Source organism: Haemaphysalis longicornis, unplaced genomic scaffold (assembly GCF_048455015.1).
Source record: "Haemaphysalis longicornis isolate Haplotype H1 unplaced genomic scaffold, Haemaphysalis longicornis Haplotype H1 scaffold_3, whole genome shotgun sequence".
NCBI classification, from domain to species: domain Eukaryota; kingdom Metazoa; phylum Arthropoda; class Arachnida; order Ixodida; family Ixodidae; genus Haemaphysalis; species Haemaphysalis longicornis.
Window position 1 is genome coordinate 70,844,656 of NW_027526335.1, and position 12,592 is coordinate 70,857,247.

A 12,592-nucleotide genomic window follows, 5' to 3' on the forward strand; every position below is an offset into this window, starting at 1 on the left:
TATTATCGAACCTACTTCAAGATATCGAAGTTCTGCTCTGGAAGCCGACCATTCAGAACCCCATCGTCCCTCATTCAGCCCAGCCGACTCCGAACCATAGGTCGGCAGGTCCACTCACGAGTTCACTCACAAACCCCTGCCCCTCACAACGCAGGAGTGAATGGTGAGCTTAAGAGCAAGTGAACACGAGTGGTGGGGGCGACTCGTGAGCTTGAGTGTGAGCGAGTGCGTGAGGAAAAAGTATTTTTCTGAGTGAGTGTGAGTGAATGGCATACAGTTTTACAACGCTATGCTCGAAATTGACGAGAAAACGTGGAAGGCAAGCAGTCGAGCTTCCTCGGAGAAGTAGCGTCCGCTCATTCCGGGTCATCCCTTTGAAATGGCCTCCTGGCGGAACGGAACTCCCGGCCGAGGCCACCTTATTTCCCTTCAGCCCGGAACGAAACACGGGAGCGTCCCGCTGCGAACGGACGGGAGAGCGCAGCGGGCGCCCACGTGCTTTTCCCTCCTCCTTCCCTGTTTCCCTCCTCTTCTTCCCTGTTGGGGAAGAGGGGAGAGCCTCGGCGCGCCCGCGTCCCGCGGTCCCGCGGCACCGACACAGAGTTGTGCACGGCTGCGCTGTCAGCGGCCGCATGGACTGCTCTGACCGCCGCCGACGCCGCTGCTGCCGCACACCTCCGTGCGGCTCGACGCTGGCACGTTGCAGGACGCCCGCTTAGGCGCGGCACGGCTTGAGCATGGTGAGCGACCCACACGTTTCTGTATCTTTCTTTCTTTTTACCTCTGACTTGACAAACTTCATCACGGACGCTACTAAGCTATCCAAGAGGAAACATATGGGCGTTGACCCTCTCCCGTCAATTATATACCTCATTTTGTTTGAGGGTTTGAGCAAACTCTTCGATCAAAAAACGGTGCTTTCAGAATGAGTCCTTAAAGCACCCAGGCCATTTGGAACTGGTGTCGGTCTGCAGTGGCTTGTCTCAGCGCTCGACGTCATTCATTTTCTTGTCATGTGTCCATTTTTGTGCTCAGTCTACAAGTATGCATACCAAGAAGATTAACCTGATACTCTCATTGGACAAGAACTGCTTTTCCTTGTCTACTCGATGTCATCGTCTTTAAGGCAGCGACGGACACACCATCGTTGAATTAAGCTTACATTTCGACCCGGGCAGTTTTAGCTAACGCTTTGTTTTCATTGAAGTTAAACATATTACAAGAAAACCTGTTTAGGCATACCTCCGCTGCCGTCCAGTAGCATGCCCGCTCTTTAATGAGACAATTCGGCGAAAGTGCCTCCGTCCAAAGCTGGCTTGCTGTCACCAGGACAGAGCTTTGAGAAATTTTATTCTTGGGACATCGCGAGTTTGTCTTCGTTCATACGATTAAGGCTTCGTCATGGGTCAATAAAGCTATAATAACTTAGTGAGATAAACCTTATTCATTTATTTATTTATTTTGTTTATTAAGACTTCAACTCTATTCGAGGATTTCGGCCCGGTTGTAATGAATTCTTAATTGCAAAAACTACCAATAGGGCAATAACTTCCATCATCATGACAGGTTTTGAGGTGAGGTTGCTGTGACACTTTTCTTGTTGGAAGAACTAACGTCTGTCCGCTCGAAACCCCTGGTTTATTGGCATATAATAAAGTAATGATAACACATCGAAACAACCCTCCATTAAGCTGTGAATAGAAACGAAAGATTCACCCAACGGTGAAATAAAAAAATGTTAGAAATGAGCGTGTCAGCTGAAATAAATATGAACAGGAAAATTTCTGTTTATTTTTTTACTTATCGGACTTTCTTAAACAGCAAATACCGCCGCGAGGAAGGAAGTCTCGTGTATGCACCTAGTAGACGACATGGTTTTAGCATTGAAATAGGCGAACACATGAAAGGTGAGTGGGCAAGCTTCACTAAGTCTGGCTCGTTGTATTGATGTTACAATATACATGTAGGACAGCAATGCGCAGACCAGCCGTGCTCACAACTTGACAAAACGCTTATGAGGACACGTACGGGCAGTATCAAGCCATTTTATTTTGTTCTCGTAAAAAAAAAAGATGTCCGTGTCACTGACCCAATCAGTTCCGTTCTAACAGAATAGTTGTTTATGCTTTCAGTTGCGACGTCCACCGTTACCCGAAAAAAATACCCTGCGCACATGAACGCGCGCCTCGTGCGGATCGCCCGGTGTCGGCCAGCTCGACCTTCGTGAACACTACGCCCAGCGTTCGTGGCGTGATCTCTCGCGTGTTCTTCTACTCGTCAGTTCACGTGCACTTGCACCTGAAGTGGGAACAGACGCCGAGTCCGCGAAGCTGGTTGTCACCGGGTCTAGCGCGTCCTAACGGGGTTCTTTTTGGGAGAGGTTGGGTTGCCTGAGGAATTTTTAAAATGATCGGGGCCTCCAGTCATGAGAAACTTTCAGCGGCAAGTTCGAAATGCTTGTGGGGTGCAACAGCCGGATCTCCGACGAAGGGAGGTGGGCCGTCAGCTCTGCTGTTCCTCCAGCTTCTCACAACTAGTGCGAGCTCCACCATTTTTTTTTTTTATGTGGCATGGCTGGCAATGTTCGCACGCTGGTTAGTCCCAGCCTCTGCCTGGCATTTTGGATTGGCGAAAACGGTCTCACATGAGCATTTTTTGCAGTGAGACGATAGATGGGCCCCATGAACGTCCTCTAAACTTTGCTTATGATCCTTTAACCGGCCGTTAGGCGAGCCGCCAGTTTGCTCTCTCAACGACTTTCCGCTTGTAAACGATATGTCACACGGAACTTCTCTCACGCCAACTCGCCCAGAAACAAGCGCATACACTAGTTAACCATAACCGTATCTTTCGACACGACACGGCTCAGCAAACTCCCTCTCTCGGCGTAAAACACAATTCGGGCAGTGCTGTCATATGCGACCGAAGCATAATTACGCATGACTGCATAAGCCAAGCAGTCAAGCCGCGCACGCAAGCTAAACACACACTCCTGTTCCGCTGTTGTCCCCATGACAGCGGTGTCTGTTGCCGCAAAGCGATCGAAGCTTTTCTCCGCGTCACACACACCGACAGGGCTGCAACATATGCGTTCGCCCACTACGCTCACGCCAAGCACAGCAGTGTTCCACTAAAGCCCATGGGGCGCTTAGAACACACAAAATACTGCCTTGCCGTCCAGACCCAATTACCGCCAACCTTCCGCTCTGTCGGCCTTGGCGCTGTAAACAAGTGTAGTAGTTTTTTTTACAAAACTTTCTAGTTTCGCCAATTATTGTGAAGGTAAGACTGAAAAGCTTCCCTGGACGCACGTGTCGAGCGGCTTACGTAAAATTCTAGTGTGCGCTTGCTGCTATTACACCATTTCATCAGTTTAATGAAATGTGTTTGATGAACATATTGGGACAGCGAACTTATTCCTCCTTTAACGGAATTTCGAAGGACGACTTGGAAAGGGATGAGGATGGGGAGTACAATAGGGATGCTGACGCAAGGAGAATGAACTGGCCACGTAAACAAATGCCAGGACGCCCGCGTCTAATGAATTAGACAATTCAGTCCAATGTCCTCCGCCTGTTTAGAAAGTTTGAGGCGTTATTGAATCCAGTTCAGCCGTCCTTGTAATGCATAAGGCGCGTAGATTCGTTAGCTGCAGCCTTCCATGTTTACTCCCGATCAATTCTCCCTGTGCCGGGAAGCAGGGATCCGCCTGTGCGCTGTCATATGCTTCATCGAAGGTCTTTGCGTTGGTGTCTGTTCTCGCCGTGTCCACAATTCGGTGCTCGAAATATTTTTGTGCGAAGGTCGCACGCGCGAGACATTCATTACTACTTCATCTTCTGGTGTCCCCATGTTGTCCTTATGAGCGGAAGAAGTCCCGAAGAAGTGACTCAACGGAATCTTATACATGCGCGCTTAGGACCACTTGAGCAACTCCAATCATCCGTACACTTGCGGCTCTTTTAGTGTGCGTAGCGTCTCTTCCTGTTGTCTTATTCGACCATCATGTTCACCCCGATTGAGTTCTCTTGCAACAACCGTCACAAACGCTGTGATGTTCTTGCGATCAGAAACGGCCCATAGGATATATTATTACTTTATTTGTGTAAAATATTTGGCATCGGACGGTCACGTCCATTATGTGGGCTGCTCCGAGAGCTATTCGGATAATACTCACCTTGGACCCGGAATGTAGAGCTAGGATGCTATACCGCAAGCACTAGGACAAGAGCCTTGTAGAGTCGCAAGAGGGCAGACACTATGCAATCCCACGTGCAGGAGTCTGCCCAAGTGCACTTAAGGTGCGCTCCACCGGATGTGACTGAACGTTGCACACACCCACAGCTTCTCGTTAAGGCTGCGCTACGTGGACTCGTCATTGCGTCCGGTATTCTCTAAATGTGAGGACATTAGCCGCATGTTGTTCTGCTGTTTGTGCTTGTCTTCTACGTGGAGGTGGGCTCGAACATGGCGACTTCGTTGCTCCGTGGTGCAATTGTGATTAAGCGGCGCTACAGACAAAAGCTCTGTTGCCTTTTCTTGCGTACTCAAGACTGGGTGAGCTCTTGTGAACAAGCGCTGGGCATGTACTTTGCTTTTTTATCTTGAAAGATGTGTACACGTCGTTATAGATATGTATTTTTTGTTTCGTCATGTTTTGCGTAGCGATGCTTGGTTTCTTTTATCATCGTGTCTCGGTTTTTGGTTAAAGTTTTCTCCCTCTGTCTTTCTCTCTCTATCCGGGAAAGGAGGAATTGACTACCCTACGGCACCCTTGTGGCAGGCTTCTGAAATATTTTTACTTGAAAATTTTCAGGCGCTTGCATCGTGTCTCGGTTTTTGGTTAAAGTTTTCTCCCTCTGTCTTTCTCTCTCTATCCGGGAAAGGAGGAATTGACTACCCTACGGCACCCTTGTGGCAGGCTTCTGAAATATTTTTACTTGAAAATTTTCAGGCGCTTAGTTCTGAGATTATTGATATGTAGCTTCAATTCTTCGGACACCCTTTGTCAAAATTTTGTGGGCCAATCGTACGCCTTCTCGACCCGAAAGCATTCAAAGAATTGGTTTTACCTTTAACTGTGACAAATATATCTTAAGCCAGAAAAAAAGAAAGGTGTTTTCTATAGCTTTCCTGCGTAAAACGTTTCAGCCTTGCTCGGCGAGTAAGCTTGTACATTGAATTTTTAGCTGACAGTGCATTCCCGGTTTGGCCCACAAAATTTTTACAAAGACTGTACGTCTTCTTTCTCACAGACTAGTGGTTATCCGTATAAACATACAATAACGGGGACACATATACCGGAGGATGTGTTAATGGGTAGTTTACCTTAGCTGAACTTTAAAAAAACGTCAAGCTAGCTAATTTTCCGCACCTTGACAACAGCACAAAAACGACGACAGATATATAGAGGACCGATGTTAACCCGATGCCAAATATTTTACTCAAATAAGCTAATAAAGTACCCTGGGGGTCGTTTCTTATCATAAGGACATCACAGCATTTGTGACGGAAGTTGCAAGGGAATGAAATCGGGATGAACATGACAGTCGAATAACACAACCGGAACAGACGCTACGCGCACTAAAAGAGACGCACGAGTACAAATGATTGGAGTTGCTGAAATGGTTGTAACCGCGCACGTGTAACATTCCGTTCGGTCACTTCTTCGGGACTTCTTACGCTCATCAGGGCAACATGGGGACACCAGAAGATGAAGTAGCAACGAATGTCTCGCGCGTGTGACCTTCGCACATAAATATTTCGAGCACCGAATTGTGGACACGCCGAGAACGGACACCAACGGAAAGACCTTCGATGAAGCATATGACAGCGCACAGACGGATCTGTGCTTCCCGGCACAGGGAGAATTGATCGGTAGTAAACATGGAGTGCTGCAGCTAACAAAGCTAAGCGCCTTATGCATCAACAAGGACGGCTGAACTGGATTCAATAGCGCCTCAAACTTTCGAAAGAGGCGGAGGACATTGGACTGAATTGTCAAATAATGATAAAAATCGCTCTGACTCCTGCCGGGAAATCTGCCGCAATGTACAAGAAAGCGGTGTGCTCATCTCCACATGCGTAAAACTCTAAATCCGGATTCTTGAGAAGTAGACGCGCTAAGCAGGGTTGTTAATGGATACATAAGTATGATAAAGCACAGCAAGCATCACCACCGCTTGTTTCATGATCGTCAAAAAGTGTCTTCAATGTTTACTTTGAAGAGCACTCTTGAAAAAGTTTAGATACATTTGAAGCTTGATAACACAGATTTTCACATACGCATGCTCTCAACCTGGACTGTGAGGTACACCTTAGGGGTGGGCTGCATTCACATTTTTTTACATCTGGGGATCTTCAACAAACGCCGCAAGCTTGTACTAAAGGACTTTTGTTTTTCCCGCCATGGCTGAGAGTCGAACACAAGACTATGTGCTCAATCGTGTACCATTTAGCTAGCATTTTGGGATCGTCAATCTCAAGAAAGAAAACGCATTAATCAGAAAAATAATAGCCTCCAACTAGCCCCAGTCAACTTATCTACGCGCTGTTGGCCGCAATCCCCTTCCCACCGGCGTCGAGGCCCGTACGCGAACACAAATGAATTCCGTCCCTCCTCTAGTTCTATCGCCCCCTCCCCCCGACCCCACCCACATTTGCATTTCTTGTGCAGAGCCGGGCATTTCTATTGGTTAGCCACTCGCGTTGGAGGTTTGGGACATCGAGAAAGACTTGGAATCATTGTAATGGCAGATGCTAGTTGGTATTCCATGATACCCTAAACAGCCCGCCCGAGCTAGGTCGGCAGAAGAAATTTATTGGAAGGCCATCTATGTGCATGTCCGTGTTGTTTGCCTTTGGTTGCTGTTCGTTGAATGAGAAGCAGCTTTTTCTGCGCCGTGACTCCCCACCCACCAACCGTCCTGCCTTGCTTCTGCTTGCAGCGAAAAACACTAGCAGCATTTTACATCAGGTGTTTTCATTGCGAGTGTTGCTATCGATGCTCCCGGCGCTTTTAAGAATCATGTTCTTGTTCGTTCTCATTTAACCTATTTATCTCCTTAAGATACGCGTAAGCACCGTCACAATAAAGCATTCTGAGAGAAAACCTGATAATCATCTACTCGCTACTCTCCCGTCTCTTCAAAACTGTACGCTCTCATTAAACGGCCTTACAATAGAATTGAATAATTCGAGACGTTTTCAAATGCTGAAAGGCTGGCTCATTATTTAAAGCATCACATTTTGATTCATTTGGCAAGCAATCTTTCCTTCGGGGAACACTTCGGATACAAACATGCCTAACCCACATTCATCGCTCAGTATGCTTCCATTTAGCGTAAATATTATAAACGCAATTTTTTGTGGCGTTCAGGTGACCTGCCCCGCCAGTCGAAGTGAGGCCGACACCCAAGAAACAAAAAATAACCGGTTTATCCGGGACAACAAAACCAAAAATGACATGCGCCGTTACAGCAGCTCGAAACACCTAACGGTCATGGGAACAACCCGACAGTGGAGGGTGCCTCATTTCACGCTCGTCCACCGTACATGAAGGCGCTGGCATCTAAGCGCCAACTGTCGGCGCTCATTAACGTCATGATGCGCTTCTTCGCTTCGCCCCTCCTAGACGGGAGCACCATCGGAATGAGTCATAGGGAAAGTCATAACGCGCGTTCATAGATCTGCTCACGTCTCTGTTCAAAGCACAGTCGGCAGAGAGACGCGTACTTCCGGTTGTGACGACAGGCGATAAAGTTCGAGTGCTAGAATCCTGGCACAGCCGCGTTAATGGCCTTTTTTTCTGGCGACGTCACTTCCGTGGCAGATATGACATCACTGAGGTCTTTCTGTACCAGCGCATAAAACACCTTTCTGTTAAAATGTGGCGTACTGAATAAACACAAGGCTGGTCATGTGGACTCGAGGCAGCTGTGACGACTGAACCATCAGGACGGAAAGCAAAACTTTATATGCAAACATATCCGCTCTAAGAGAGTGCGATGTGGGCTTACGGTGCGCGCGAACAAACGCTCTAACGCCTCAAAAATACAAAATTCAAGACGCAGCAGGTATTACGAAAAACGGATTGCTACTCACGATTTTGCTCCGGGTGGCAAACAAGGAACGCAAAATAAAGAAGGCAATATAAGTTCGTTGGGGTGGATACCATGAGCTGTTGGCACAAACGCTAATTAAACATTTAACTCTGCATGAAAACCAAATAATACGGTTAAGCCTCTAACTGGCCCTAAAAACGTGTTATACTTTACATTTGACCTGAGAATAGGGGCACGCCAACAATAATAAATAATACGGTGGAGACACTGACTACATGTCGAAGAATCTATCCTAGATTTTAGTTTCACCTACCAACATGGGCATTCGAAAGTAAACGCATTTGAGGAGAAGAAACTCTCGTTACCTAAAGCGCATAGTAAAGGGCAACGTTAACTTGCCAAAGGTAGTTATACCTAAAGACTGGTCGAGCACCACGGACGCCGGAGCGGTGTTTCGCAATCTAGGAGAAGGCAGTGGAACAGTTCCGCGAAAAGCCAGCGTACGACATACCTGTACCGAGGTGCCCATTTCTTGGGCTTGCACCTGGTCACTCATGCTGCAAGTTACGGAAGTTACTGAACGGCCGGACTGGACTCCCTTTCCGCGCTCCCCTTACGGCCTTCGCATTGGGGCGTCTGCCTGCATGCCGCCGCAAGTTTGGGGTGGCGCGGCCAGACCACCATTGGTCCACCGCCGCGAAACGCTTTCACAGGCACAGTGTGTGCGCCGCAGCGCTGGGGACTGCCACATGGGTGACAATTTGTGCAGCGGAGAGTGCATGGTTGCACATCCTGCGATCAAAATGCTGTCATGCACTGCTTTTCAGTAAGCTGCCGGCAGCTAAACTAGTAACGTTGGCCAGCCCTGATAGCTGCGAAAACTAATGGTGGCGCTATGACAAGATGCACTGAAGATCAGGCGCATTGTGGAGAAATGGCTTCATGTTCTACAGTTCAATGCAATGACCTGAAATCGGTACAATCACATAGTGAGTGCCTTATGGTAAAGTTGTTGCCTTCGAACAAGCTAGCATTATTTGCGCAGTTGAAGCCTCATCGTTGAACTGCTATCCACTCAACAATCGGATTTACGATTTGTCAAAGAATATTGCCCAGCTGTAATAAAATTCAGGCCTCGCCTACTTTCCGCGAAATCAACCGGAAAAAATCACACAGCGGGGTACGAACACAGCACGCAAGGAAAATATATTTTTTTAATCTGTAAATGACGGATTGGAACATTATAGTGGCAGAAAACTGGACAAGTGGTCTTCTTTTGTATTTTGTAGGTGGTCACAAGTACGTATTGGGCAAACATCCCGATGCTTGAACGTGCGCTTGCAAAAGCATCTGCGGGATTTGAAGAATTCGCACACTGGGCAATCAAGTAACGTTGCACTGGGCTGCTCAGTTCACATTGCCGGAAACGAAAATGCACGCCTCTTTTTAACGAGATTGTAGATAGCAAAGCATAAAAACCAGCTCGCAAAAGAAACCATTGGGACATTTTAAATGACTCACCTTGGTCACGCTTGCATAAGCATGCGGTCTTTTGGTTTATCGGCCAAATAAATTCTGTATATTGCCATTTATTAATTCCAAACGGCAGCAGCCACCCTTCTCTGCCTTGTTTTGTTGTTGTTGTTGTTGTTTTGTGGTACCGGGTGTCACACAGTTGTCGGTTGTTGCCTAGTTGTTATCTGTAAGATCACGGGCTGTGTCAAAAGATATTGTCATGTGGTTGCCTGACAGATGGGTATATACGCTGTGGAGTCAAATTTTTTGCTGATGTGAACATTTTTTGTGTAATATGCGCGTTTTTATGAATATATGCTGATTGCTTGATTATGGGGTTTAACGCACCGACGCTGCACAGGCAATGAGGCGCGCCGTTGAGGAGGGATTTATGAGGGCTCCGGATTTATTTGGACCACCTGGGTATCTTTAACGCGCGCTCACAATGTTGAACACAAGAGCGTTTTCACTTTTCGTCTCCACCAGAAAAACGGCCGCCGCGGCCGGGAATCTAACTTGCATCCCTGTGCTACGAATAAGTGCTAGTTGGAAGTAGCGCTTGTCCCTCTCGTCCTCCTTCGTCCTTGGTGTAATATTTGGCGTTTTACACGTCTACATTAGGCAGTTCTTGTGAGGTTTGTTGCTTTTACATTCAGGTATAGTTATACGAAATATTCTACTTTTACCAAATTGTTTAAAGCTTGGCACAAAATAAAAAAAAATATTTTTCACGGTGTGCCTCAAGTCAGGAACGTTGCAAGCGAATATACATACGGAAACAACTTTCGCTCTTATCTCATTGCGTGAACACCTGCCTTGCGTATATCTCGTTTATACATGAACACAACAAAATCTGGGCCACATCAGTTGCAGCAACTGCCCCGTTTCATGCGGAAATGCCGCCGAGAAAGCTCACTGGTTTTGTTGTCGACACTCAAGCTGCGCCCGCTCTTGCCTTGCGGGGTGACACGGCGACGCGGCGCTTGCGGTGAGCTGGTGCTGCCATCGTGCGGTCGCCCCCCAACTACGCATCAGAAAAAATACCATGCGCCGGGCTGGGACTGCGAAGGCCGCAAGGGGAGCGCGGAAGAAGAGTCGCGTCCGGCCGTGGTTACTGCTACACTTTGGCCGCGCTTCGTACCGTTCAACCACCTTTAAAACAATTGTCACTTCTGAGGATACCTAACAGGGGGCTTCAATGTCAAAATGAATTTTGTAAACTAACAATACCAACGCAGTGTATGAACATGGCGTAATTCGAAATCTGCACCTAATTTAAACTTCTCAAATTTCACTGCACGTTTTGTCGTGTTAGCAGTGTTTGTAATGTACGATATTACAGCAGCACTTCGCACTGTTCTGGCTCGCCTCAACATAAAGAATGGGTACTTATTTTAACGAGAAATCTTTTTGGTTCGAGATACATTCAATTAGAAAAAATATACAAGACTCTCCTCAGGTTTTTTTACAATATTTTAATGCCCAAATTTTCTGGTGCGGCGTGCGACATTCATTGCTTGTATGGTAAGTAACGGAAGTTACCGAATATTCTAGAACTCCCCCCCGGCTTTTGTATATTTGCGAGAATGTGCTTTGTACTTATTTCAGTCCCATTTATTTATGCTTTCAGAACAAACAAGGTGTTACAATTAACATTATGTCTGCTATATCTGAAGGTCCCAAAGACCGGATGTACTTGGGAAATTCTATTATATAAGCACCGTCACCGCATCAAACGTTTTGCTGGTACAGAGCGGACCTATAACAACATCCGCTCAGCTCACTATAAAAAACGAACTGCGCAGTAGACAACAACAAATTGTTTGTTCTTGCCACAGAATATTTTAAAGCTGTACTGTAAACCTTTGCTACTCTTTCAGCTCGGCTTTCGAGGAGACTAACCCCCAGGCAACGCGCTGTGCGTGAACGCAACTTAACGTTCGTAAATGTTGCATGTCGGAGCCAGGGATTAACGAAAGGTCTATCGTCAGGCCAGAGCTCCGAGAACAGCCTGAGTGCGTCGCGAGGCGTCATTTAGAAGTCCTTGCCCTAATGAGGTAGGGACTTAAAATACTCGTCTAAACATGGACCAGCACACGTAATGCGTCTCGCTTCGTCTCTTAAATAGCGACTGTCATGAGCCGGCACTTTAATGAGCGCGCTAGGGGACTAGGTACCTGAGTCTCACGGCAAAATTCTTTTGGCGGTACGCGCATCTGCCGCCCTCCTTAATGCGCAGCGGCAAGATCAAAAACGGTACCGTTCACCTCTCGTTGCTTTCTTCCTTTTATCCTTGGGCATTTTTTTATCCCTTCAATGGCCCTTCTTTCTGAAGGCTGAGAAATCCTAATATCTTTGTTTTAGAACGCCCACAATTCAAATAGACGAGTGGTTGAGGTGTTCGATACCTCGTTCTGCCAAAACGAGTGACGTGAAGAAATTAATTAAAAATAACAAACATGCGAACTTTGTCCTGTGTTCTATAGCACCATTAAATACGATCCGAAACCCCATTTTTGTGGCTATGTAATAAGGCCTGTGCATCACTTCGGAGCAGAGACTTCATTATTCTGAATGTTAGCCGAATCTCGAATGCAGAGCGCTTAAGTGATTTCGTTTTGTGTATAAATGCAGCTGCGGCATCATAATAAATTTATATACCTCGTTTTCTAACGTTTCAGTCCGGGTGGGTTGCAATCACCTTTATTGCTTGCGCATATACCTTGCGATTCTCTTACCTGGATTGCACTTTGCCTCACGTTTTCTCATCAATACCCCGGCCTTCAGTATTGAAGAGACATGAACACAAACAAGAATACTGACGAATGGTTGAAATTCCCGTGATCTCTCATTTATAACAATTTCCAATGAAAGTCCGATTCATAAACAGAGTATTAAGTGTTTTCCTGCCGTGACACAAAGTATTTCGTGAGATTATGTTCTGCAGAGCTAAGCTGAACAAACTTTTGTTTTGGTCCATATCAGGCTTTTCGTGTGAAGGGGGAGTGGAGTTG

The 12,592-nt window shown here is 46.7% G+C and overlaps 1 protein-coding gene across 1 annotated transcript in view; it reads left to right on the forward strand.

The window, feature by feature from the left end:
* Positions 1 to 614: 614 nt before the first annotated feature.
* LOC144174607 (guanylate cyclase soluble subunit beta-1-like) overlaps positions 615 to 12,592 on the forward strand; it is a 198,738-nt gene continuing 186,760 nt past the window's right edge. Inside the window, exon 1 of the mRNA XM_077703381.1 lies at positions 615 to 740. Within this exon, the coding sequence (XP_077559507.1) occupies positions 738 to 740 (3 nt within the window). The 5' untranslated portion in view covers positions 615 to 737. The remainder of the gene's footprint in view (positions 741 to 12,592) is intronic.